The 26739-nt window shown below is 55.7% G+C and overlaps 3 protein-coding genes across 8 annotated transcripts; all 3 read right to left on the bottom strand.

The window, feature by feature from the left end:
* Positions 1-288: 288 nt before the first annotated feature.
* On the bottom strand, positions 289-8877 carry BLCAP (BLCAP apoptosis inducing factor). 6 transcript variants are annotated; one of them, XM_075018249.1, is made up of 2 exons: positions 8724-8877; positions 289-1986 (listed from the first exon to the last, which is right to left on the bottom strand). In XM_075018249.1, the coding sequence occupies exon 2, from the start codon at positions 1896-1898 to the stop codon at positions 1635-1637; it is 264 nt and encodes an 87-aa protein (XP_074874350.1). In that variant the 5' UTR covers positions 1899-1986; positions 8724-8877; the 3' UTR covers positions 289-1634. The 6 variants fall into 6 exon arrangements, with proteins under 6 accessions (XP_074874350.1, XP_074874384.1, XP_074874377.1 ...); XM_075018283.1 differs by lacking the exon at positions 8724-8877 and adding an exon at positions 7172-7637; XM_075018276.1 differs by lacking the exon at positions 8724-8877 and adding an exon at positions 5409-6808.
* Positions 8878-12005: 3128 nt separating this feature from the next.
* Positions 12006-18857, bottom strand: PIGT (phosphatidylinositol glycan anchor biosynthesis class T). The gene is made up of 12 exons (XM_075018305.1): positions 17298-18857; positions 16749-16926; positions 15742-15869; positions 15161-15261; positions 14919-15005; positions 14569-14656; positions 14383-14480; positions 13919-14084; positions 13614-13814; positions 12914-13079; positions 12694-12777; positions 12006-12558 (listed from the first exon to the last, which is right to left on the bottom strand). Exons 1-12 carry the CDS (start codon positions 18100-18102, stop codon positions 12306-12308), a joined length of 2355 nt encoding a protein of 784 aa, XP_074874406.1. The 5' UTR covers positions 18103-18857; the 3' UTR covers positions 12006-12305.
* Positions 18858-19055: 198 nt separating this feature from the next.
* DBNDD2 (dysbindin domain containing 2) lies at positions 19056-26451 on the bottom strand. Its single transcript, XM_075018318.1, has 4 exons — positions 25962-26451; positions 21052-21210; positions 20437-20580; positions 19056-19648 (listed from the first exon to the last, which is right to left on the bottom strand). Exons 1-4 carry the CDS (start codon positions 26434-26436, stop codon positions 19440-19442), a joined length of 987 nt encoding a protein of 328 aa, XP_074874419.1. The 5' UTR covers positions 26437-26451; the 3' UTR covers positions 19056-19439.
* Positions 26452-26739: the final 288 nt, after the last annotated feature.

A 26739-nucleotide genomic window follows, 5' to 3' on the forward strand; every position in this document is an offset into this window, starting at 1 on the left:
TAAGGAAAGGGGGAATCTGTCATGTGAAGGAAGAGATACGACCAGAAGTGACTTCCTGTGTTGTGTGTAAAACGAGTCTGTTTAGGAATCACCAGTATGGTTCTCAGTCTGTTCATGGTCAAGCTAAACAGTTAATGAGAAGAGTGAGTACAGGGCAAACAGGCTCTGCCTCTTGCTGGAGACTCTCTCGGGTTACTGTGCTGAGAACAGAACAATACAGAGACACATGATTGCTGGGCTAAGGCATCTGCAATGAGCAGCCAATGCATCATGCTGGGCAGGAGGCCGTAGACCAAAGTTTATAAAGCTTTATTAAACATTTTGAACAGCTGTGCAATGAACAAACAATACTCTGGAAGTTTCACAACCTCATAGCTTGAACTTCCTTGGGACAGCAACAGCCACTTCTGCTGCTCTCCACTATGAGACTGAAGTAAAGACAATCTGATGGCAAAGGGAAGGGAAACCTTTAAAGTTTAGAGACAGTATTTTGTGTTAACCTCTAAGGCTTCTCACAAACAAACCTCTGTCCCAGGTTGGGGGCCTCAAGAGCCATGGCTGCACAGAGTAATGTGTGCAGCATGGAGCTCTACACAGCTGTGGCTGTAGGACTGAACCACCACCTAGGCTTCTTGACATCCTTCTGCCAGGGGAGGTGGAGACACCAGGCACTCCTCTAGACTCCTCCCTTCTCCAGTCAGTAGCACCAGCACCTTCTGTCACCCCTGGCCCAGAAACATTATCACTGAAAATGGCTGAAGCATTTACTGCTTCAAGACATGCCTCCACCTCAGGATCCTCTCCTGCGCTGTCCACACCTGGCTTTTTGGGCTAGCATGAGTTTTATAGGGTGAGGTTCACAGTGGCTTTCAAAACCCCACATCTTGCAGCACACTGGTTCTTTATCCCAACAGTCAATACCTTCATAAGCCCTGGAAATCTAGGAGGAGGGGAAAAGACAGTCTCCACTACCTGTGAGGCTTTATAAAAGCAGCAGCATAACTGAGGCTTTCAGTCTATGATCTTGGAGCGTAAGTAGTTCAGAAAGCACTTCGGCAGTGCACGCATCTCTTTGGCAGGCTGAGCAGGTGGAGGTGACTCAACTGCCTCTGGCTCCAGCAGCTTTTGGCCAAGTGCATCTGTGAGCTGTTGAGCTTGCCCCTGATCAGCAAGGTGGGAAGGCTGGCTCCCCACAAAGAGAAAGACGGAGAGAATCTTGTAGCTACTTGAGCAGAATCAGTGGGCCAAGAGCCCTGAGTTAGACCACCGTGGCCTAATGCAGACAAGTGAGTGACATACAACTCCACCACTGTGCAACAGCTGGGCAGAGGCCAGCAGCTCGGTCCTCCACCAGTTCTCAGTTAGGAGGGCTGGTGTCCATTCCCAGTGATACGGGAAGGAAAAGAGATTTCTGCTTCTAAAAAAGCAGGTGGTGCTGCCAGAGTTCACACAGTAAACAAGTCAAATTTCACAGGCAGAGTGGGAGAAATTTACCACTCTAGTCCACACACAGTTACAGGAAACAGGCTGTTTTTACTCCAGTCACATGCCTAACACACCCTCCCTCCTCCCTAGCCCACCCCCTTTTTAAAAGCAAAACAAGAGCCCTCAGCAGACTGGAAGATTATTGTTTTCTAGGTGCCCACTATGCTGGGATCGTGAGCTGATTCTGGTAACTGGGATCCTGTGCAGTGATACAAGAAGCAGTTCCCCCAGCAGCTGTAGCAGATGAGGAATAGAGCTGCCAGGAAGACCAAGGCACAGATCGTGCAAGGTTTCCGTTCCAGGAGGAAACTGAGCAGGTAGAAGCCCATGAACATTGAGTGACTGAACCACAACGCTGGGTTGAGGGGCTTGGGTATGAGCAGGACAGGTAGCAACCACTGAAGGCAGTACATTGTGGCTGGCTGGCTAGGGCCTTGTCGCAGCAGCAATCAGATGTACTCCGGAACAGTCTCCAGCAACTCCTCCGGCAGGAAAGCTGTTCTGTAGGGAGGGGTAAAATGTCAGACTGTCAGAAACAGCAAAAAATCAACATTCTTCTCATACAGCTTCATTTGCTCCCAAGCACTGTATGCTGATGCTTGAATTCCCAGTACTAAATTCTGGTGTGTCTCAGAGCTGGTGGGAAGTTTGCTGCCTTCTGAACCACTCAGCTGGGGACATGATTATCTATTGCTGATGTAGAAGTGTATCCCTTGTGTACTCTGTTTCTCAGGCTTTACCCAGGCTAACAGTTGTAAGACCCTTTTCTTTAGCATAGTGCAGGAACAGAAAGGGACAAGGGGAAACAGAAAGGAATACAAGCTGCCACAGCCTTCCCTACACATGTATTTATCCAAGACTGTCCAAAGACTTGAGTGATGGTACAAATGCACGCAACTGAGAGGTAAACTATTAGGTGCTACAAAGAAGTGTTAAGGAAGCATTAGTGTAAGAAGTGTCTAGGAAGTGTTAAGTGCACAAACTGCTTCCTCCCCAGGCACAGACCCATTATAAAGTCTTCCAGCAGGACAACATAACATTCAATCTATACATGTAGCTATTCAAGAAAGCCCCAACAGTGTCCAGGTTTCAAAACAAAGGTGAGGACGGTCCCTGCTTAACGGATTTATAATCCTTGCCAATCAGCTAAAGTCAGATAAGACAAAGTATGTGAATAGATCAAAGAGGGGACAGTCTCAAAATGGCAATTTTCATAAGTGCTGTAAACACAGGATTTCCTCACTTGGATTATTATAAAACCCTGTGGAAACAGTGAGCTTTAAGGGCTTCTCCAACCAGGGATGACAGCACACTACAAGTCCAGAAAAGATGCTTCTACCTTTAGCAACCACATCAACTGTACTGTGTAGGGTTTTTTTTCCTTTCTAAGCAGTACAAACATCTTCATCCAAGAATTTCAGATGGCTTTAAAAATAATAAATTCCTCACAGGTGTTTTTACAGAGCCAGAACTGCTGAAAGGGGGCAGAAGAGTGGAGTTTAGCAGCCTAGGATAGCAATAGCAGGTCAGGCTAGAAGATACCAGTACTGTTGGGAGGGAATAACTGGAAGTTTTCCTTCAGCTCATGCAGTAAAGAAACCATGAGAAGAGGGTACTCCTAGCTTATTACCCCAAAAAGGCAAAACCATGCAGGGGAATGCTGGAAAAGGGAAGAGCTTGGGAAGCATGCTCTTCCCTGCTATCCTGCAGCACATCATGATGACATGCAGCAACACTGAACAAAGCAGCTGCCAGCCAGGGTACAGAAAGACAGGCGAGAGGACAACCCCAGCCTTGCAGAATGCCACAGCCTCACCCCCACTAAGCAGAGCCTGGTCAGAACAGCTTCTTGCAGCAATCCTTTTATCTGAAAATACTCAACTGAGTAGTGCTCTGTCAGAAGGATGAAGGGCTGAGCCGAGCCTGTTAGGATTACAACTGGGGGGGTTGGAAGGTCAGTAGGATGAAGGAGTGAGAAGGTAAACAAACAGCACATTCCGCTGGCTCCTGTTGGCAGGAGAAGGGATTTCCTGGCGAAGGGAGGGAGAATGAGGGATTGCACAGAAAAGCCAAGAGAAAACCACACATGGTTCTCTTCCAAAAAACCACTGAGGTCAGACTTGTCTTACAGCTCTGTAAGCTTGTAGGTACCGACCAGCTCTGTTGTCAAAAGCAGGAAGCATGCTGCCATCCACTGTGTTCTTAGCAGCAGGATCTATTTTAATGTTAGTGAGAGAGAATGCAGGCCAAAATCTCCACCAGGGCAAAGAGATTAAGAATATTTGGGGAAAGTATGTTGTGCTGGTGCTTCTGCAAGACAGTGTTCTCCAGCACAGAGAGGGCAGCTGGGGTTCAATTAGTAAAACAAGCTGCAGTTAGGCAGGCAAAGAATAAGGAAGAAGTTATTTTACATTGCAATATGGATAAAGTAAAGTTAAAGGAATAAAACTCCCAGTGTTAGTCCTGTTTTATGCAGGTCACTCACTCGTATCTGTAAGGGCAAGTCTAGTCCCAAGCCTGTTTCCCTCTTCTATAAACTGGAAATAAGGATTACTTATTTCATAACAAAACATGCTGTCTGCTAGCCTTTGTGAATTGCTTACATGTTTCTGGAGTAAAAGTACTGCAGAAGTATTAGATAACTTTTTTCCAAGGGGAAGAATGGAGAGAAAAGATTTAGCAACAAATATTTGAACAGAAAGGTAATTCAACCCCACCACCCAACTATTTAGTTCAGATTGCACTGAATACAACAAAGTTGTACCAAATCAATGATCTGCAGCCACCTTAATCCTCCTGAAATGTTCCTTCCTTGAATTTTCCTACAGTCTTCCCTAAGTGCTCCAAACACTGAGTAGTACAAATCACTGCATCCAGCAGTCACATCAGCTTGACTTCTGTAGCTGGACGTGTGCGGCAGTCTTTGGGTCACCTGTTCTTGAAGCTTTAGTTTGAAGTGCCTACGGACAATAGCTTTGGGCTTTCTGTTTCTAGAGTAAAGAAATGAATAAAAACCAACCTCAGATGATGCGTCTGTCAGAAGAGCACAAGGCTGGAACAAAGCTTTAGAATCTTCCAGGACTAACATCATCAATCTCTCAGCTTTAATAAGGCCACGTGTCACTATTGAGCCTTTAGCCTCCAAACTTTACAACTGACTGCAGTTTAAGAGTATAATTATAATTTGTGATGTAGCTGCATTTCACTCCATGGTCTGGCCTCCTCACCACAGCAAAGACTTAAGCGATAATGCTCTAAACAGCAAGTTGATTCTAAGCGTGTAAGCATTACCTAAATGCTTCCTACAAACACAAATCCATCTCAGAACAAGTTACCCACTTTTAAATATTGGTATTTCCTGCAAAAGCCAGTTGCTTGAAGCAATCAATGCAACCACTCTGCAGAATAAAGAACCATTTAATAGTGGTTATTTTTACTATGAAGTTTCAGTGTCAATCCTCTTCAATCTGCAAACCTCTTGGACTTCTAACAAATGCAGATGTTCAAACAGTCTTGTATCTGTAGTCAGTTTGCTTGTATTTTCATGTGCCCATTTGCTATCCACCAGTTAAAGGTTAAAGACCCTTTGTCTGCTGTATCCCACAGCTGATCCTAGATGAAGTCGCTACTACTTGAGACTTCTGCAGCTCTATCTTCCTCAAGGAACTTTCCACTAGTAAGATACATACTCTTCCTAGCTCTTCACAGGAGATTCCTTTATACAGCTGGCAATGAGACCAAGCTCTCTTTCCACGCTATCGATCAAAGAGAAACAGCATCTCTTGCTATCAACTCTTTAACAAGCAGGGAACTATCACTCACCTTGGTGCCCAGGATAGGCAGTCCCTTCTTGAAGCCATAGCAATATTCAGTTTTGCCTAGATTCTCAAGCAAGGTGAAACTTGCAAATGAAAAATTCCTACCTTGTTGTCTTTGTCCCCTCCTCATGATCCAAGCTAAAGATTACCACGTCCCAGAGCAAATAAGAACCTGTCACCCAACAGTATTTCTACCAGCTCCCTGTTTCACAACCGCATCCTGCTTTTCCTCAACCAGTTGCTCTTGTTCTCCCCTGCCTGACTCATCTGTTTCCTTAGCCAGCCTGGTGTCTTGCTATCCTCAAGACTGCTTTCATGCTCCTGCCCCAGTCATCTGACTTGGCGGCCACTCATGTTTACCAGACAGCTCCTTTTCATCGCACCACCACTGCCTCCTCTCGCTCCTCTGCAGCTCTTAGCCACTTGAACTTGCTTCAGACACCTCCTTAGCATAGCACAGGCCATGCTCCCGCTGTTCTCCCTGCAGTCAGTGCTTGGCAGCTCCATCTGAACTCCACGTGCTACCAGAGCCTCCTCCTTGCCAGGTCCTGCAGGCAGAGGAGCAGCCTGGGGAGGTTCCCCGCGCACCTCATTAGTAAGCAAACACCAATACTTCTCCACATGCTTATTAATTGCCTTCCATCGTGTTCACAGCCCTTCCTTCTGTCATCTTCCCTCCCAAGACCATTCAAAACCAGCAGGTCCTACTGGCATATGTTTGTAGGGAGGATTTTCAAATTCCAGTGTGAGGGCAGCGGCACACCTTTCCCAGCCAGAAACAAAACTTTAATTACGACAAGTCAAAAGTGAGTATCACAGTGCAAGTCCATAGTGCTTTGCAATGGATCAGTCATGTTTTAGAATAAATCCATCTGAGGAGCCAGCAAGCTCTTCCTTGATATTCTAGAAGCTAATTCAGCAATTGAGCAGCTGAGACATTTTCCTACACCATAGGTTCTATACATCAGTATGCCAACACCAAGCCTGTACCCTTCTCAAGAATGTCTTAATTCCTTAACAGTCCATCTACCCTAACAGGGGAGAATAATCAGCCTGCTTTCACTAAGCACTTAAAAGGTAAGCTTGTTCAGACCTTATTAAGGCAGCTATTAAGCCAGTACTGTCCACAAGGAACTTCCCCAGCAGGTGCTCCAGAAACAGTCACCCAGGCTGGCAGCCGAACAGTCTGCAATAAAAGACCAAGCACCCTTTTTATTGGGTGGTGTTGGTGGTGCCAATCTCCCCCTTTTCCAGAAGCCAAAGTTTCTGCTTGGGAATGAAAAGCCACATTGTCTAGATAAAAATCTCCCAAGTTACACAGTGCACATAAACTCACGAGTAAGCCTCAGGGACTTGCACTGAGTTTCTTACCGATAAGGCTCACCTGTAGTACGGTTTGCTTAAAATTGTTTAAATCAAAAACCCTGTCACAGCCACGTAACTTGAACTGATGTGTGTGGGCAGTGCTTCACGTTGCCAGCATGTGTTCAAAACCAGCTCCCAAATACCATGTAGTACCCAAAACAGCTGCTAAAAAATACACAGTATCCAAAGCACGGGGGGGGGGGGGGGGGGGGGCGGAGGCAAAAGAGCTACCAAGTGATGAGTTTGAGGAGTTCAGCTAAGAAAAGCAACAGTAGACCAGCTTTCTAGATGCCAACCCTCCCTCTTAAAAAAAAAATAAATAAAAAACCAAACCAAGAACCATTAGCTGTTCAAACTTTTAAGACGTATTTGCAGTATCAGTGAATTAACTTCTTCAGGGTTTTTTTTGGCTTTGCTGCTGTCTTTTCTATTTTTTTAAAGCTTTATCTGCTGGTATGACTCAGCTGGAAAAAGTGAGCCTTCAATTTTTGCAAAGGCCTTACCCCAGTCTTTGATAAGTTGATGCCTTGAACACTTGATGTAGACTCAGAAACGGTGCAATATAATTGCAAACAGTTTCCAAAAGAGCAGCAAATCCTTGACTAACCAAGCCTTGGGTTACAAAGTGTTCTGATTTCTCAAGCTAGAGACAAGCCAAAGCAACTCATTTCATGAAAAGAGGAGGTTTTCTGTTGAGCCACTCTTTTCATCACTTCCATAGCTGCTCCCCAAGCTTTGTTACCGATTGGGGGATTGATTAGCCTGTGTCCAGAGGTACAGCAGTGCCCGCTCCATTTGGGCTGCAGTGCACTCACAGCACCAGGGTGAATAAACCTCCACCTGTGAGCATGAAGGCAGCAGTAAGATCCTTGTTTCTCTGAACAGTGAATCACAGGAGCAGAACCTTAAGTCAGCCAGCTCTGTGGTGGGAAGAGATGTCAACATCAACAGTTGTCATCTGAAGTATCACTACTTTCATTTGTACTAATTTATTAATTCTCAGTGGTCCTTATTCTCACCCTCTGCCTTTGTTTAATTGCCAAAGGTCACGAATTCCAAGCCCATTCCAAGTTCCCTGAAAAACATAATTATTTTGAGTTTTAATTTGGGTCTCTTCTCTACCTTTTGTGCCTTCGACAGGCTTCAGAGTTCTGAATACAGCTTGATTAAGGCCAGTTTTCTGTGTCTCAGGTAAAAAAGAGGCAAAAATGCAGTATTGGCAAGGAGTTCTGGGGAGTTATGACGTATAGGTTGGGAAGGCAAAGGTTACTATGCTATGACAGCATTTGCAAGATCAACTGTAACGTTTCAGTACAGGGGTAATGAAGTATAGAAGGGTTCAGTGTGTTGTGGACTGCATCTAAGAGCTTAGTTTTTCGTCTTCTCTTGCACCTGCACGTTTGGTACGTAATGACCGATGTTCGTACAGCAGAACGGCTTCTAAACTCGCTTTGCAACTGGCTCAAGGGGTCCACGGGGTCGCAGGGAGAGTGCCTGGCCGGGCACAGCAGCACTGCGGGGTGCTGGACAAAAGGATGTCAGGGAGCTGCCTTGCTCTGGGGAGAAACGGGCCCGAGTTTGCTTTTGGAAGGCGCTAAAGCGAGCTGCGAGACGTTGCTGACTGAGAACAGAGGCACAGCGGGGTGGAAAGAGAGCCCCGGCGATGTGGGGGGAAGCATACGGTTGTCGTTTTCGGGTTAGGTCGGCAAGACTCTGAGCATGCTCGCGGGCGGCTGAAACCGGCTCTTTTATAACCCGCGCACGCTTGGCCACGGGAGCGCGGCTCTCCCGCCGCCACGGCACTGGGAACCCCCCCGAGCGCTTCGCCCCGGTCCCCCAAGTCAGCCAGTTGTCACCCCCGGCTCCGGCAGACACCCCCCCGCTTGCCCGCTGACAGGGCGAACGCCGCGCCGAGGCCGGGCGGGACGCGGATGGCTTCGGGGCGGCGGGGGGGGGGTGGGTGGTGTCCTCTCCCCGCCCGCCGCCGGCCCGCAGGCAGGCTGGGGCCCCCCCGCCCGCTCGCTCCCCTCCGCCCGCCCCCCGGCCCGTACTCACGGCGCGGTGCCGCCGCCTCACGCCGCCATCGCGGGCCCGCCCGCGTCGCGCCCTGAGGAGGGAAGGGAGAGGCCGCCCGCGGAGCCGGCCGCGCCGCCCGGGGGACGCCCCCCCCGCCTGCGCGCCCCGACACGGCGCCGCCGTCCCACCAGGGCCCCGCCGCGGCTGACCCGCCGCCCGCCTGTCCGCGGGGCCCGCACCGGACCGCACCGGACCGCACCGGACCGGACCGGCCCCTCCGCGGGGCAGCTCCGCCGCGGGCCCGCGCGCCGCCGCCGGTGGGGATGGGGAGGGGGGGACGGACACGCGAGTGGGGGAGCGCCGCTCCGTCAGGCGGCGGCGCGGGCAGCCCCGGAGGGCGGGCAGTGCGCCTGCGCGGCGGGGAGCGCGCCTCGCGTGGTGTTTCTTGAGCGCATTCTTGCTCTTCTAAAGACTACACGCATTTGGGTTTTTTTTTGTTGTTTGGTTGGTTGGTTGGGTTTTTTTTACGTAAAGTACCGCTTGCGCGCTTCTTTGCGCCGCGTGGCATGCTTCTTGCAGGCTTGTCTCGCGTGGGCGTGCAGCCGGCGCGCTCTGCACTGCGCTCTTGCCTGCGCGCCGTTGCGGGCTGCCGGCGCGGTGCAGCGTCCTGCTGGCTTGCCTTGCTCCGTGGCACGCTCTTCGCGCAGGTTTTTTGCGTGCCGCTTCGCACTTGGCGGCGTCCTGTTTGCCTGCTTCCTAGCGCGTTGCAGGGCACCGCAGTTTTGCGTGCGGCTTGCACGATCCTCTGCAGGGTGGCCGGCTTTTGGCATGCTTTCTTACGTGTCCTTGCGTGCTGTTTGCAGGGTTTTCTTTTCATGCAGTTGGCATTTGTCCTTGCACGCCATTGCATGCCGTTCACGTGCTCACAGAGTTCGTGTGGCACGCCGAGTCCATGCTTTCTTGTGTTCCATTGCATACTATTTTTAGGCTTGCTTGCACGCTGCTTTTCATACGTGGCAGTGCGCTTTTGTTGCCGACTTGGCCCTGTCGAGCCCCAAGGGGCCCCAGTTTTCTGTGCTGCAGTAGGTGGGCACCTGCAGCCCTGTGCACCACCCGCTGCCCAGGCCCTGCCTGGCGCTACCTCTGGGACGTAGAGCACAGACAGCTCCATGGCCTCTTCCCTTAAACACTTTTATTTTTGATGTCACTTGCTGGCAGCCCTCTGGCCAAGCGTCACTGGGCTGGCAGCAAAGCCTGGGCTGCTGCAAGCAGCCCAGCTCCAGCCCTTCTCTCTGCAGACACCCAGCAGCGGGTTACCAAGCACAGCTCAGCCATGCTCCGCTCCAGCTGGGTTCCCAAGGAGGCCATGCAGGGAAGAGAGGGAAAAAGCCTAGGAAAAAAACCCCTAAACACTTAAGATTTGGGGTTTTCCCAGCAATTTAAAACCCACCCAGCTGTGGTTGCAGGGGCTGCCCGCTTTTCCCCACAGGATTTTCCACTTGGCTGACCCATGCGTTTGATGGATGTGATAAGACTGACTACCTCAATGGCCCGGCAGGCATGAATCTGGCCAGGGACAGTTTCCCTCCTGCTCTGCCGTTATTCTGGGCTGAACTCTTTACGGGCTGTTTAAATTCCTGGTTTATGGCACCGCATGGGAATGGCCCTAAAGCCTTTGGCTGATGCCAGCTGCGGCATCCTTTGCCTGTGGCAGCTCCCAGCTGGCCCTGGCACAGGCTGCCCTCATCATCCTCAGCATGGGGACCTTTTTTCCTGCAGAAGTGACGGTTGGGTTTGCAGCAGTGCCATGTTTCTTGCGCTATTTTTGGCTAGTTTGACTTGCAGTGCCAGCTGTGACCGTGGGCACTGGCCTTGGCGCTCGGGGGGGCTTTTCTGGATCCCACATAACCCCGGTGGCACACAGGCTTCGTCTGGGGAGCCAGGCTGGGGGAGGACCTTGGCCCCTCTGAGCTGCTCTGGCACGTGCTGATGGTTGCAGTCTGCAGAATTTATCCTGGACCCAGCCTGAAACAACTTGAGGTCTCCAAATCCTTTTGCAAACTGCAGTGTGGACCCTCGTACCTGAGACTCCTGGCCACGTCCCCCTGCCCCTGCACTGCTGTGGGAGCTGTGCGCTCGCTTGCGTTTCATTTGGTTGTAGTTCTAGCTTTCTATAAAGAAATTCTGTTTTGCACTTGAAGCCTGGCTGGCAGAGCTGCAGCAGCAGTCCTGTGGCTGGAAGCAGCATGAGCTTCCAGCAAGCATCCTTCTCAGCAAGCAGGGATAGAGAGGGATTGTCCCAAACTCATGTATTTCAGCAGTTCTGCAGGCTGCGTGGAGCCATCCAGTGGAGTACATCCATAAGGAGCTGCAGAGAGAAGGGCACCTCCAGTAGGGAAAGGAAAGGTAATCCGAGGCCAGTGGGAACAGACTGTTCTATGCAGGACAGGAGGCAATGGAGTTTTTATGGTCTTCCTGTTCAAGTGGAAGCTTTTAAAGGACCTCGGGCTGGGCTTTGCTTTGATTGTGGGGAAGACTTCTTCTAAAGATTTCCTTGGGCTTTGTTTAACTGCTTGTAGCCGGTTCGCCATTCCTGTCACAAAAGCCACATCTGAGATGCAAAGGACGTATCCCTGAAAACAGCACCATCGGAGGCTGAGCAGCACCACTAGGGTCCTCTCGGTGCTCTCTGTGAACCACAGCAGAGGCAGTACCTTGTATTTTATGAAAATAACTGAAGATCGCAGTGGTGCCAGCGTTCCTGCATTCCCACTCCAGGGAAAACTAAGACTGCTGCCCACCAGCAGAGCCCATGTGGCCACAACTCAGCACTTGGGGTCTGCTGAGCCCAGAGGCTCCCTGAAGCTTTTGGGTCACTGTGGGTGCAGGTGAGCCATTGGGCAGATGTGCAGAAATGATACTGAGGAGGCAGAGGAGAATCTTGTGCTGCAGCAGAGGGGTAAGCAGGTGGAGGGGTTTCAAAACGCTGCAAATAGAAGCTGGAAGCAAGAGAAGCTTTTTACTGAGAAAGAAAATAAACCCTTGCCATGGCTGTGGGGACAGACATACACTATGGCCAACAATTAATTTGCAAACTGGCTCAAATGTGGTGAAGTGTGGCAGGAGGGAGCTGTGGAAGGTGAGATGGTAGAGCAGATGAACCCATCTCTTCGCTGCACATCACACCCCTTCCCCTTCCCATGCCTGCACCTCCTCCCAGCTGACTCGGGTAGCGTGCTAGAGGCTTAGCAGCTCACAGAGTCTTACAGGGTCAACTCTGCCTCTGAGGTTGAGAAAGTAAAACCAACCAGGAGCAGCACAAATGTACAAAACAGCTCAAGTTTACTGCTAGCATCATTCCCAGCACATAAGTAACCCCTCTCCCAAACATAAGTCTTACACCTTTCCCAATCCCGTAGCACTGAGTTCAGTAGTCATTGGGCTTAGAGCCGTTTCCCATCTTAATGATGGAAGCAACCCCTCAGCCTGTTGGATCCCAAAGAGAGATGCAGGCAGCAAAACAGAGCAGACTGCTTCCAGCAAAGACAAGAGGCAGCAGCGTTCTGCTCCCTGGGTCTCCCCACAGAGCCCTGCGGCCAGCACTGGCTGCCCTGGTTTCTCTCAGAGGGGAGGCACCCCCCTGAATTTGCGGATGATGTTGGCCAGCCGCTTGGCCAGCCCTCCCCGGCTTGGCTCTTCCACGTGAAACGTTCTGGTCAGCAGGTTGTAGAAGGAGCCGTAGCACACTGCCACCACGGTGCAGGTCAGGCAGATGACATTATAAGGCATGCTGAAGTCTGGCGTCGGCAAGTTCACCAGCAGCGGCTCCGTGTACAGGCGCACAAAATAGCTGGAGCCATCAGAGGAAGGAAACCTGGAGAGTGGAAGCAGGGAAGGGTGTGTCAGCCCACACAGGACCACTGCTTCATGCTCACCAGACAGGATAGCTGCAGCCGGCAGCCCGCTGGCACTGTGGTATAGCCCCGCTCCCCAGCACAGGCACACTCACAGTGAGGTGAAGAGAGGGCTCTGCTCCACATCCACTTCCTTCATCGCAATGACGCTGGGCACCAGGGCACTAAGCACAGATGAACTAAGGAGACAAAGGACACGCTAGTGTCAGTCCTGCCAGCAAAGAGATGGCAAGAGTTTTTCCTGTCCCCAGAGACCTGGGCAGCAAGTCCTACACAAGGCCCAGGAGGGGATGAGGAGCTGAGGTATGTCGTTACCTGACGTAAAAGCCATGATTGGGGTCAGGCGTGTACTCTGTCCACTTCAATAAGGCCCTCTCAAACTGGATTGTGATCTTGGTGACAGAGTTGGCTGGCAGCTGGATCAGCATTTCTAAGAGGTGAGGCCGTCTCCGGTCCTGGGCTGGCTGGTAGTGGATATAACCTAACCCCAAAGAGATGCGTCAGTGACACTGGGGCGACCCGTGTCTAATCTCACGTTACCCGGACATCTCCCATGGGGTGGGTGCTCCTGCTTCCACTGTCCTGGGAGAGGTTTTCTGGGCAAGTAAAGATGCACAGGTAACAAAGATCATGTGTTAAAGCTAAATCTGGTTGGTCTTTAGAGCTGATGACCTGTGAAACTTGGGTGTTCATAAGGAAAGGTACAAATCCAAAATAAGACCCAGTCATCAGTTTTACATTGAGCCTCCTTTACTACAAAAATCAATTCACTTTGGTTTAGACCCTTGTTGGATTATGAAACACCATCCATGTGCCTCTTACAAAAGAGACTTAATAAAGTCTCATCTGCTGTGAGCACTGAACTGAAGGCTAGGAAAACATCCCAAGATGTTTTATTTCCAGTCCAGTTTCCCACTGATCACTGAGGCCCAAGGGAGGGACCAAGCCATCTCTGGAACGAGCTGCTTGAGCCAAGGGAATCGTGTGGCATGTGCTCCCGGGAGAGTTTACTTACTTGGCTTGTTTTCCTTCCCCTTCGTGATGATAGTCAGAGTGTGCACATACAGTCGCAGATACCACGGCACAGTCTCCAGCAGGATCACGGGGAATGCCCGGTACGGGTGAGTGTTGTAGATGAGCGTGCTGATCTCTCCAGTCTGCAGACCATAGCCACTCACATAGCGCTGAGCATGGAGTATGGGTGTCGGCAGCTCCGCTGCGGAAGGGAAAAGGACATAGGAATGGAGGGTCATGCCAGGTGATTTTTAGGCCTGGAGCACTGACCAGTGGTGCAGGTGGAGTGAAGTTCTGGTCACTCACAGCTGTCTTGGGGCCGCTTCCACTTCAGCTGCACATTGAGGCTGCGAGATGTATTGAAGAGCGAGGGGCTCAGCAGGTCATAGACAGCATAGGTTCTCTTGTCTCCCTGGACAATAGCTTCGTGTACAGATGTCGGAGGGGGAGTCACTTCCAGTAACTCCTTTTCCTGAGAAAGCAAATGGACCACGAAAGGAAAAGTGCGCCTTGAAGTAACTGGCAGTGCTGGGCAAAGCCCTTCTGGCTGGCCCGCAGCTTTCCCACCCAACAGCCAGCTCAGCACTTTTATTAACACCACCACACTCATCCCTGCACACCTGCTCAGGGGAAGGAAACCACCTCCCTTTGTTAGCCGTGGAGGGTTCCTGGGGGGCCCAGCCATGCAGGGGTGGAGGTGAGGATGTTTCAGAGTCACATGAAGTGGCTGAACTGAGGGAGCAGGATGTTCTCTGGTCCGTGAGCATTACCTTGTTCTTAGGGGAGACGTCAACGTAGACTTTGCTCTGCGATGCCAGAGGACATGCATCAGTAAGTGTGCGAGAGAACATCTTAAAGAGGGACCAGTCTGTGGGAAGCAAAGTCAGTGGCAGGTGGAGTGAAGTGCTGCAGGCTGGGGGCACTCGAGGACCGCAGCGCACTGCTGCCGAGCTTACCTTTCTTTCCTTGGCCGCTGGAAAAGGTGTCAAAGACCACAGTGAGGGTCTGTCTGAGCTCCCAGGACACAGCCAGGCAGGAGGCATCCTGGACAAGAGAGAGACAGGTGGCTCTGATCACACCTTGTGGAGGGGAAGGACACAAGGATGGAGCTGGAATTCCACTGGGACTGCAAGAATCCCATCGGGATGCAGGTGAGACCAGAGAAGCAGGATGACAGCTGTTAAGACACAGTGAACCCACCACAGGGGAGCTGGGCAGACCGGTGTGTCACCTTGCAGTGTCACAAGAAGGCTTTGGATTTTCTCTTGGGGGTGTTAAAGGAGGGAGCTCTGAGCCTCGCACTTACCCTGCAGATGGGGCGGATGTGCACTGCCTGCGAGTGGTAGCTGCTGTGGAACAAGCGCTCAGCCTTCAGCAGCACAGCAAGCCCAGCCTGCAGGGAGAAAAGGAGAAACTCAGCCCCAGGTCTGTTCTCTGCTCCCACAGAAAAAGACCCTGCTAAGACTTCCCAGTGCACGCTCACGGATTGCTGTCGGGAGCCCAGCTCTATCGGGAGTGGCCCAACAAGGCAACAGGACTTGCCGTTACCTTTGAGCCACATGGCAGCAGCTTCTTCCAAGGAGTGAGGTTCTCTGTGCAGACAACCTCCCGGGGCAGGACAGCATATCGCAGGAGATGGTGATCTGTCCCTGGGCAGGGAGGTGGAAGGTCAACAGGCACGAAAACAGAAGCAGACCTGTTCCACCCCCCAACGTACCCCACAGCCCACCACCCTCTCAATATGCCTGAAATGCCACGAGCTCAATCAGGAATAGATCGCATTCTGTTCAGAGTGATTTGGAAAGAGTAAGTAAGGGTATATTCTAGCAGATTTTTTTCATGAGTGCCTTAAATCCTCTAGCCGTCACTGCTTCATAAAATACTTTTCAGAGAGACAGACGATGGCCTGGGAGCATCTGCCATGTACTCCTTGTGGGTTTCCTCTGTTCAAATCTAAGCCTCATTTGTAGGGAGAGGAAGTGCTTCCAGGAGGAGGTTAAAAGACCCTGTTGTACGCACCCAGACCCAGGACCTGTGCCCCGACTCCCTGTAGTGGCATGGGGCAGAACTAAAGCTAGAGGCAAGAGTGAGAGGGCAGAGCTGGGCAGCCAAGTGCAGGCCGGGCTCACCATTGGCTAAGCCCAGGGGTTTGAAGGATGCTGTCGGAGTGACTGTGTTGGTCGAATCAATGAAGTTGAGAGAAGCACAGAAAATTCCCGAGAGGATGTTACTCAGTTCTTTCCAGGCTTTGTCAACACTGTGTGAGAACAGATACCAGGGATTACTCAGCAGCTCAAATCCTCAGAACAACAAGCATTAAGTCAGTAACATTCAATAAATACACTGGGGTGACCACGCTGGCTTTCAGAAGCTGCAAGGAGCGTGTAGGCAGAGGCTGCTGGTCATGCACTGTTCAGCTCTCCTGGTATTTTATTCTAGCACTGTTCAGCTCTCCTGGTATTTTATTCTAATGCGTGAGATCTGGGGGACATTCACTGCAGGGGCAGCCCCCCCGGGGTGTCAATGCTTCACACAGCTGGGGATCTGGTGATAGGTGCAGCTGGTACGTAAGGAGAGGGGCTGGCAGAGCAGGGAGCATGTGGGAGGTGACATGTAGTTCACGGGGAAGAGGCTGTGAGACCTAAAGCAACACCTTGGTGCAGCTCTGAAGGCTGACCCAACCGGCAGACGTGGAACAGGCCATTTGTAGGGAGGAGAGAGCTCCGCGAGTCCATACAGAGCTGCTGTGGCTCAGCCGGGGGCTGTGTGCTAAGGGAGATGGTGACGGGTATCGGACAGGAGCCAAGGGAAGCGAGTCACGGATGAGAGGTCAAGGTACAGCCCCGTAGTATTAGTGCAGCGAGGGGCTTGTCATCACAGAGCCCGCAAGGGAACTACTTGCTCCTTCAGCGAACAAGGGTTTGCCCTCAGCACCGCATCCTGCCCTGCCCGCTGAGCGGGGCTACGCTCTGCTTTTCCTTAGAGCTGCTCCTGGGGTCGCGGGCCCTTTATTCCAGCAGACGTTTTCCAACCCAGGAGGCCCCCACGCACGCCACGGGCTGCCTCGCGCAAGAGGGGTGACGGCTCCCGGGAGCGGTGGCCGCGGAGGGGACGGACCCACGGCCGGGGTACCTACTCGGTGACGGTGGGCTGGAACCAGACCCACAGCTCGGCGCCGGCGGGTGCCTGGAGGGGCGGCTGCCCCCAGGCCCGGGTACGCCAGAAGCCCTGCGTGAGGGCCAGGTGGAGCTCCCGCACGCCCAGCGCCGCCACCAGCCGCCCCAGCGCCTTCGGGAAGAGCCTGTAGTGAGAGACTGCAGGCGGCGTTAGCTCCCGCCCCGGCGGCCCCTTCTCCTGACCTCACGCCAGGGCCCGGCCAAACGGGACGTCAGCCCCCGGCGCTGCCCCTGCTGGCGTCGCTGCGCCGAGCCCCCCCGTGCTGACGTCACCGCAACCCTCACCCCCGCGTCGTCTCCCTCCACCCGGTTCCCCACCGCCTCAGCGCCCCACATGGGCGACGGCCCCGCCCCTCCCCTGACGTCACCCCAGTGCGTGCCACCACGCCGCCCCGCCAAACGCCTCCGCCCCCTGCGCCGCGCCCCAGCCAATAGCGGCCCGCCCCGCCGCCGGCCCCGCCCCGCCGCCGGCCCCGCCCCGCCGCCGGCCCCGCCCCGCCCCGCCCTACCCGCGCCCCGCGGCAGGTCGGCGTCCCATCGCGTGCGGAACTGGAAGGTGGCGGCCACGTCGCCGGCGGGCAGCGGGCTCAGCAGCAGCTCCTCCCGCAGCGCGTCCCGCCGCGCCCGCCCGGGCGCCGCCGCCGCCGCCAGCAGCAGCAGCAGCGGCGGCAGCAGCAGCGGCAGCACCGCCGCCATCCCGCCGCCCGCCCGCCCCTCCGCCGGCTTCCGCTTCCGGCCGATGGCGGCCGCTTCCGGCGTCGCCATGGAGACGCGGCGCCGCAGCCCCGGCCCGGCCCGCGGCCGGAGGGTCTTCCTCTGGCGGGGTCTGCGAGCCGAGGAGCGGCTGCGAGGAGCAGGTCTGGAGCCTGCCCCGCGGCGGGAGCGGGGGAAGCGCCTGCCTGGCCGTGCCCGTGCCCGCGCCCGGCCGAGGGCGAGCGCCTGGCAGCGGCTGCCCCCAGCCTGGGAGCGAGGGCGTCCATTTTGTGGAGGGCTCCCCGAAGGCTCCTCGTGGTTTCTGCGCTGCCTGCTCCAGCAACCGCGTTCTCCTTGCGCCGGCTGGGCCAAGAGCGGCAAGAGAGGGAATCGGGAACGGCCGGGGCCACACACCAGCCTGCGAACAGCTGGGGCTACCAGCCTGCGAACAGCTGGGGCCACCAGCCACAGCCCCTCTCGGGGGGTTCCCTGCAAGGCTTTGCCGTGCACCAGGACTCTGCAAGGACTGTGCCCGTCCCCGGCGTGACTTCCTCTCTCAGCTCTTCCCGCTGTTGTCTGCTCTCCCTCTCTCCTTGACGTCTCCTTTCCGGAGGGCGGCATCTATCTCCGGGCGCAGAGCCGTCCGGAAGCGCCCTGCTTCCACCGGCTGCCAGCCCAGGCCAGCCTGGGGCCACCCCAGGAGGAAGCAAACTGCAGCCGCAGCAAGGCAGCACTAGGGGTGGCACTCCGACGGAGCTTACGACGCCTCCCGCTCCCGGCCAGTCGTTCCCGGATAACTGGGGTGCTCCAGCCAGTCTCACAAAGGGTTGGCTGACGCCGGAGAGTGTGCAGTAAGGTCCGAATGCCCCCTGGGATGCAGCCGGGATGAGGAGCGTTCCTTGGCTCCTGTCGCTTATCTCCCAGGCTCCTTTCCTTGTGGGGGTGACCGTGGTTGTGCTGACACAACCCAAGCAGGGATAGCGCTTTCCTGGCCTGCAGCCACTGATAGCGGCAGCAGAGCTCTGGCTGGCTTTGTGCCTGACTCCTCTTGACCTGTCGTGCAGGGAGCAAGCGTAGCGGGCTGCAAAGTGGCTTCATTCTGATGGCTCTTCCTTTGCTCCTCTAAAGCAGCCTCCAGCCAGGGCTGATGCCATCATGCTGTGCTGGGGGAGCCGTGGCTGCTGGTGCTGCCTGTGCTGATGTTCTTCACTCAGCCGATTTGCATGAGAAATCCCTCAGTGTACTCATGGAGGGTAGTTACAGGTCACCAGCAGCTCTGATTACGTCAGCTATATCTGTACTGCAGCTGCTGGCTCTGTCCCTCCTGGAGGCAGCACCCAAGTTGCTCAGTATGGTGACCTGCTCTGCTAACAGCCACCCTTATCTGCCAAGGTCTGTGCTGTCTGCCCCCACCCTGGGCGCAGGAACCGTCCCTGCACTTGAGGTGGGCTGTGCAACAGGAGGTTTTGTTCGCACCCTTAGCACATGGGCTTTATACCACTCTTCCTCCTGCAATCCCCACCTAACCCTCACCCCCAGCGCTGTTTTCTCCCAATAACACACACACCCACTGCTTGTTTAGACTGGAGTGTTATTTCTTTGTATGCCATCGTTAAATGCTTGTCTGGACAGGACCTTTGTCAGTAGGACGGGGGGAACTGGGATCCCAAGGGATGGCTTTCTGGGAATGGTGGGGCAGTGGGATGCTGAGCATTTTGGGGAATGAAGCAGGGAGTGTTAGCAGCAAAGCCTGAAGAGTTAATTTTGGGAGCCTACAATACCCCCTTCCTTTTCCTTTGGCTGCCAGTAGAACCTGTGGAGGGAGAGGAGGGGAAAACCATCTCTCCCTTCCTGCAGGGCAGCAGTCCAGGATGGGATTTACTGAGTGCCAGCGGCTTTCCTTCCTCTGGGCTGGTAGGTCTGTATGGAGGAGGCTGGGAGCAGGGCTGAGCTGGCTGCTAGCTTCTTGCCACCTGCTCTTTGGGACTGTCCTCCTGCAGGTCCTCCTCATCTGACTGCACCACGGGGGTCTCGGCCCCCTCCTCGCTGGTGTCCAGGCTATTCAGATCCGTGGAGACAGAAGACGTGGAGGAAATGCGTGACTTGCTCTCGGCTGCACTGGGCACTTGCAGGGTGATTTCCTCTGGGCACTGGTGGGTGTCTGCTCCTGGAAGAGAGAGCGGTAAGAGAAAAAAAAAGGCTTCTGGAGGTTTATTGCTCCCTAAGCTCCAACACACATGTCCTATTCCTTGGCCGGCTATGCTTTCCTGGCTGCTCCCCATGTGGCTGCTGTGGCTGTTCCCTACCTCACACCCCCGGCTTGGCTCTGGGCAGTGCCGCACATTCCTTCCCCGTTTTTGGCAGTGGAGCCTTTTCCATCTTGCCTGAAACATGGCTTGGAGCCATGCTGTGTGAGGCCATTGGCTGTAGCAGGCAAGGAGACATTTGGCTTGGCCTCAGTGAATCACTACAGCATGTGTGGATGGGGAGGAAGGTGCTGGTGCTCCAGGCTTTCCCTGCAGGACCCAAGGCCAGCTCTCTGGGGTCTGGCTGGGAGGTGGAGGGGTCCTGCAGCCTTCCTGCTCAGCACAGTGAGCTCTGCAGCGCAGTGGGGACCTGGGAAATCGTGACAAGACACTGGCCACTCCAGAGGAGCTTCAGGACAAGAGGATTTGCCCCACGGACTCTGGAAAGTGCCTGGGCTCTCCTGTGTTCTGCAGCATAAGGTATTTACAGGGGTCTGCACCTCTGGGCTGTGGAGGTGGATACTGACATGGACCAGCCCAGGGTGAAGTCCCTCCAACCTCACCAACCCCAGCACCACGTGTCTGTCTTTGTATGGGTGCATGTAGATCTGCACACAGGGTGGCCAGGGCTGAGGAACAAGCCAGTGTGGGCACTGGGGGCAGGAAGGCCTCCCAGCGTGGCCCACAAAAGGCTTGGGACTGCACATACCTGGCAGGGGCCCAGCAACACTGCTTTCCTCTGTCCCACAGCCCAGAAACACGTCCACGGTGTCCTGGTCTGACAGGTCCATCATGTCCATCTGCTCCAGCATGTCCACGTTCACCTCCATGGAGGAAATGCTGCCTAAGGGGGCTGCAGAAACAGAGGTCAGTGAAAAGGTGAGTGCTAGTGCCAGGCAAAGGGCACTGTGAGCCCTGTGCAGGCAGGACCCCGAGGAGGGAGGCCAGCCTTGCCATGGGGAACGGAATTCTACCTGCTGGTAAGAGGTCCCCAGGAAAATCGTGTTTCCTTAAAACATCCCTCTGGAAGCCCCTGCTGTCTCCTTGCAGTCCTTGTCCCTGCCCCAAACTGCTGTCTGGAGGAGCCTGCCTGAAGCCAGTGACTATGCAGGGCGCCAGCCTGGGTACCCATGTGCAGTGACTTCAGTTAAGTGATGTGAGTAATCCACAGCACACCCACATGCAGCGTGTGTGGTCCTGCCTCAGTGCAGGACATGCATGTCGCCGGCCGCCTTTAGACTGTGGATGTCCCACTGATCTCTAACGCCTGTGTCACTGTTGCCTGAAATGCCCCCAGCCCCGTGCTGGTGCCCGCAGCACTTACGTCTCCGATGCTCTATCTGCAGGTGAGACATAGGGAAGAAGAAATCCACGTCATGCTGGAAAACCTCCTCAAAGAACTTCTGCCGGTCCCGTAGTTTCAGCTGCTGCTGCTGCTGCATCTGCTCTGTGTCCAGGCTCCTCTGTGCCTGCTCCATGTCACCTGGGGAGAAAGGTGAGGAGGGTCGGACCAGGCAGGGCTGTCCAAGCCCTTCAGCCTACCCAGCTCATGTGGTATGGCTGTGCTGGAGGGTAGGCAATTCCCTTCTGCTCCGCTTTACCAGCACGCATTGATTTAGTCACTATGAATAGATGTTAAATGCTGGAACGGCAGCGTCACCAGCACTTGCTGTGCTGGAGCCTCAGATCTCACTTCCGAAATGCAGGGCAGCCAGGAGTGGGGAGCTCATATGCTGCGTTCACTACTGCTGAACTGAATTATTGAGGGGGGAAAGGGTGTTGTTATGAGATCAGCCACGGTTCAAGTGTTCAAGTTTCAGTTTCCTTGCTACAAAACAGAGGTCTGTCTCTGAATGCTAACAAGCAGGGGAAACTCCCAGGGACAAGAACTGGCATTAGTGCTCCAGGCTTTCTGGGCTGAGGGATGCATAAGGTATAAAAGGCATCAGCAACCCTGTCACCCCTGCACATGCGCACCCCTGCCACCACCGTCGCTATAAATACAGCCGCACCCACGCTCGCAGGCTCCCTCGTTCGCATCCCCCGCTTGCACAGCCAGCTTGGCTTCTGCCTGCACAAACATTTTCATTCTTCTAATTCCTCCCGCAGTCCAGCACCAGTGCCTGTGTCCTTGGCTTACACGGGAGGGAGCGATGGGAGCCCTCAGGCTGTTGTTGAAGGAGCTTGTTGCTGCATCCCTGGGCCTGGTACCTCCCTTTCAGGCTGGGTACCCAAAACAGCAAGGACCCAAATGGCACAGAGAGGCTGTGGCCTCAGCTGCTCCCAGGCTGGTGTTTGACCTCAGCCATTCCAGATTTCATCTCTTACTGCTCTTGGCCCAGCCAGCATGAGGAAAATGTGATTACTGGAGCAGGCAGTGCAGTAACCAGGGAAACCAAACAAACATCCTCTGCCTGCCCAAACCCTCCGCTCCTCCAGGCTGGGGAGGAGGGAACAGAGTGAGCAGCATCCCCACCCTGTCTGGCAGGAGTGGGGGCGAGGACAGCAGGGGGGGGCTGGCTGTCAGCAATATGTAGCAGCATAGGACCCAAATGGGAGAGAGGCCATGGGCCTGATGAGATGTCCTGGAGATCAGTGTCACATCTTCCTGAGAGCTCTTCCAGGACTCCTCTGCACCCCGCTTCTGGGGCATCCTTCAGCTAAACCCCATCGTCTGCGGGCGCCTGCCCCAGGAGGCTGGGTGGTGCCTGCAGCACAGCGCAGGGATGCACCATGACTCAGGGCCAGTCACCATGCACTTTCTGGAAGAGGCTCTGGACCTCTTCTGGCTGCTCAGCGTCTTTCTGCGATGCCCGGGGTGGCAACCCTGGCTGCCTGAAGGGGCCTTTGCCTTGGTATGTCTGACCTAAGCACTGGGTGCCTGCTCTGGTGCAGAGGCTCGGTGTGCTGTGCAGTGCCCAGGCTAACAGCTGCGGTGGTGGACGCACTGTGCCGGTGAAGCTTTCCTTGCAAGGCTGACCAGTGGCTGCAGCACAGCGCTGCTGGGGTAAGGCAAAAACCTCCTGCCTCCCCTGTGCTATCTGCAAAAGAGAATGGAGCCAGGGACAAGGAGGGGGTGAGCAGGGCACTGATTATGGAGCTGGCTCCCTTCAGCAGCTGGAGCCAGCCCTGTCCTGTCTGTCCCACGCAGAGCTCTGCCACCCAGCCCAGCTGTGCCAAATCCATGGCAAACTGCCGCAGTTCACCACACCGAGGAGAGCCCATCAGGCTCTAGCTGCAGGGAGGCTGGGCTCAGGGCAGAGGCTGCGCTGGCTCCCAGATTCAGGGTGACAGAGTGGCTCTCTCTGCGGCATCTTGCCAAAGGGACCCCAGTGTGGAGGTAAGGGGGAGAGTTTGCAGTGCAAATACAAAATAAACCAAAATGCTAGCGGGCGCTTCCCTGAGTGTGGCTGATCTGTGACATTAATGTTCTCACTGCCCATCTCTCCCTGGCACGTGACCGATACTCAGGGTAAGGGTGCTTGGGGAGAGTCAGGACGAGTGCTGGTGGCAGCATTCCTGTGGGTGCTGGGATTTCTCTTGTGGGAGAAATTAGCAGGACCTGTTTATGAACTTGTTTTTGAGCTCTCGCTGGCGAGTCAGGCATGAGCACTGAGATCCCATTATGTAAGGAATGCCGGCAGCGGGAGACGGCAGCTGGGCTGTGCTTGGCCCTGCCTGACCCGTGACCGCGGTGAGAGTCGGGGATGGAGCCTTCCCCCCTCCCGGGGCTCTTCCGGGCCTGGGGGGAACGAACAGCCCTGCTAGTGTAGCTGCTCCTCAGCAACCCTCGACAGGGAAATAAAGGAGAGCGGCATTCCCTGCCGCGGCCCTTCCCCATGTGACGGCCGGTCACACTCCCCGGCTGTCAGTCGTGGGGATTGTCTCATCCGGCTGGCATGTTCCCACCGCGGGACACGTTCGCACACACAATGCAGCCCCTGTGCACCGTGGGGGATCTGTCGGTACCTGCTGGTGGCCTGGCTTTTATTACAATTGTCATGGTTATTACTACAGCCCACTCAGCCAAGGGGCTGGAGGCTTATCAGCATTCAGAGCCAGGCTCTTCCCCACTGGCTGAACCGCCCAGCACGGCTGCGATGGCACCAGGCACCCCGCTGCCTTCAAATCCTTCCGGCTCTCACAGCTTATTAGCCAGCGTGGCTTGAGGAGGAACCGGGGCCAAACACTGGTACAGAGGTTGCTTTTCCTCACCTAGCAGGTGCAGGCAAGGATTTCCTACTCACCTGCTCCTGGGCAGCTGCCCATAGGGTGGGCTGTGGGCGAGGACGCTGCCAGGGCATGCCAAAGAGCCACCTTGCACAGTGTGGGCTTGTGGCCACTGCCGTGGTGGGGAAAGGTGCAGGAGGGCTGGCTGCGAAGCAAACTGCTGCGAGCTCTCCCGTCCGCGCCCTCGCCAAAGTGGGCTGGGAGAGGAGCAATTCCTGGGGTGCACTTAGCATGGGGGGAGGGCCAGACAGGGCTTGAGGGTGCTGGGAGCACCAGCTTAGAGTGTTCTCCGACCCAACGTCCAGGCCGGGAGCGGAGCACAGTTCAATTCTCTGGCTGCGTTTCTGCTGGGAGTGGATGCGTTTTTCATTCCTCCTTGGCCCGTGGGATGCCGGTACAACCCCTGCTCTGTGCTGGTGAATAGGAGGGGTGTATTTGAGGGTGGGAGAAGGCTTGTTAGTGGAGGCACAAGGCCAAGAGAGGATGGGGATGGCCTTTTCTTGAGGCTATGGCTCTGTGATACCTTGCAGAGATTTTGAGGGACTTAAAGAAGGCCCTGAAAAATAATCTGGGCTGTGGAAGGGGACAGAGTCTGATGTGGAGGTGAGCAGAGTTTAAGCGAGGGGTCATTCCAAGCATGGGCCAGTTCCCTGGTGAATGAAAGAGCTGGGGCAGGCTGGCCCAGCCAGATTTTGCTCTCCTTCCGACACTTTCCCAGAGCCCGATCCCCTGACACTGTTCCTCCAGAGAGGCTCAGGGCATCCCACCGCTGCCCAGCTTGCTGGACTGCAGCTTGTGCTCCCAGTCCCTAGCGAGGAGATCGGGTGGGGGGAAGATACAGCTCCTCAGCTGCCACAGCATCTTCCAGGAGGCTCTGCAGAGATCGCAAGGCTTTCCCTATCACCCTGCCCCAGCAAAACTGCTGCGGGACAAGGGTAAATCCCAAGGGCTTTCTGCTCCTTTAGCCTTGGGAGAAGCAGCTGGTGTGGAGAGCAGGGAACACTCCGGAGAATCGTGCAGGGGCAGGCCATGCGGAGACGGGATGCCTGGACACGCCGGCTGCCTGAGCGTTAATTCCCTGCGTGGTCTTTTCTCGATTGGTACATCTGACCTCGTGTTGCAGCACAGCAAAAAATAACCATAGCCCCGGTGAGAGGAAATGCACCAGGCGAGTGCGAGGGAGGCAGTGGTTTTGGCAGAGCCGCTTGCTGGGAAAAGCGGGGGGATGGAACTGGAAAGGGAGGACATGGCACCTTGTAACCCCTGTCTGTGCTGCGGTTTCATTGCCTGCACTCCTCCGAGCAATCTCCAAATCCCTTGCGTCTCGGCTCTAAAAATATCCCTGCCGCCCAGAGCTCCTTCCCCAGCAGAGGCTGTGTCATAAGACCCTGCTATTTACAGGGCCCTGTTTCGGTTCGTGCAGGAAGAAGCGTGAGGACAAGAAAGCCAGGAGGGCAGCGCGGTGCCCCAGGCACGGCATCCAAGCCCCGGGCACGGATCCGTGGCAGGCTGTCCCCTTGCGAGCCCCCAGTCACCCCGGCTGCCGCTCACCCTGCCACGCTCGCTGATGTGTTTGCTCTGCTCAGCCTCCTCTTCCCCTAAACCCCGAGGGTGCAGGGCGATCCGCTCCTCCCGGGGGGCCTCGGGGCTCCGAGGGCTACCGGTGCCACTCCGCAGCGAGCCCGTGGCTCAACAGGTCCCCGAGCTTAGCCGCTTCCCAGGCAGGTGCCCCCCCCGCCCCGGCCCCGAGCATCCCTATCCCAGGCACGGAGCTTCCCGGGCAGCCCCTGCCCAAAGCACCCCGGGAGCGGTGCCGGCGTAGCAGGTTGTTGCAGCGGGAGCTCGGGGGTGGAAGCTGAGGGGGGGGGGCACGGCTGCTTTGCAAGGGGCATCGGGTGGGTGCTGCGGGGGAGAAGGGATGCGGGCAGCCCGAACCCTGCCCGCCCGCCCGGTGCCGGTGCCCCGCTCCCCTCCCACCAAGCGCACCCCGCGGCCGGCACTTACCGGGCAGCCGCCGGCTGCGGCTCTGCGCCCCGGGCCCGGACATGCGGCGGAGCGGCTGCTGCGACCGGGGTCGGGATGGGGTCGGGGCGGCCGGGCTCAGCGCGGGGCGGCCGCCCCCCCTCCCGCCGCCGCCGGTCGCCGTTCGCCCATGCTGCGCGCTGCGGGGCGGTGCTCGGCGCTGCGCGGGGCGGTGCCAGCGCGCCCAGCCCCGCGGCATCGCGGCGGCGCCTGCCGGCCGCTGCCCCTGCCGGGGTCCCGGCCCCACGGCTGCTCGCCGCTGCTGGGGAGGGGGGGGCCTGGGGTGGGCCGGGCCGCGGGAGTCCTGGGGAGGGGGGTCTGCGGTCCCCAGGGAGGGTCCCCCTGCAGGGTCCCCGGTCCTCAGGGAGGGTCTCTGCGTCCCCGGGACACGTAGAGAGTCCCCACGCAGGGTCCGTGGTCCCCAGGGAGCGTCCCTGCAGAGGGTCCCCCCCGCCATCCACGGCCGCCCCAGGCAGAGCCCTGTGCCCCGCAGCGCCCGGCTGCAGGTGCTCTGCTCCGGCGGGAGCTCTGCCACGGGTGGCGGTGGGCAGGGCTGGAGGCGGGGGTCTCTGTGCCTGGGCAAGGAGCGCAGTTACCATTCGTGCTTGCTTTTTGGTTTTTTTGCTCTTCTTCTCTAAATGCCCCGCGCACGCGATCACAACAGCACGCTGCGTGGATGGGCCGTGGGCTCCCTCCCCAGCTCACCCCCGGCCTTCTGAGACCCTCATTCCCCAGCAGATCCCGCTCTGGAGTGTTTTCT

This window comes from Buteo buteo, chromosome 2 (genome assembly GCF_964188355.1).
Source record: "Buteo buteo chromosome 2, bButBut1.hap1.1, whole genome shotgun sequence".
Taxonomy (NCBI): Eukaryota; Metazoa; Chordata; class Aves; order Accipitriformes; family Accipitridae; genus Buteo; species Buteo buteo.

Bases quoted from the DNA above. Each gene is read 5' to 3' on its own strand.
- DBNDD2 (XM_075018318.1), bottom strand. From the start codon at position 26,436: ATGGCGGGGGGGACCCTCTGCAGGGACGCTCCCTGGGGACCACGGACC. The intron at 21,211-25,961 runs GTAAGTGCCGGC...CTTTCTCCCCAG, and splicing joins CCGCAGCCGGCGGCTGCCCG to GTGACATGGAGCAGGCACAG. The intron at 19,649-20,436 runs GTATGTGCAGTC...TCTCTCTTCCAG, and splicing joins TGTTGCTGGGCCCCTGCCAG to GAGCAGACACCCACCAGTGC.
- PIGT (XM_075018305.1), bottom strand. From the start codon at position 18,102: ATGCCGCCCTCCGGAAAGGAGACGTCAAGGAGAGAGGGAGAGCAGACA. The intron at 16,927-17,297 runs GTAGGGCGGGGC...CGCCGCCTGCAG, and splicing joins CGACCTGCCGCGGGGCGCGG to TCTCTCACTACAGGCTCTTC. The intron at 15,262-15,741 runs GTGAGCCCGGCC...CTCCCTGCCCAG, and splicing joins ACCCCTGGGCTTAGCCAATG to GGACAGATCACCATCTCCTG.
- BLCAP (XM_075018249.1), bottom strand. From the start codon at position 1,898: ATGTACTGCCTTCAGTGGTTGCTACCTGTCCTGCTCATACCCAAGCCC.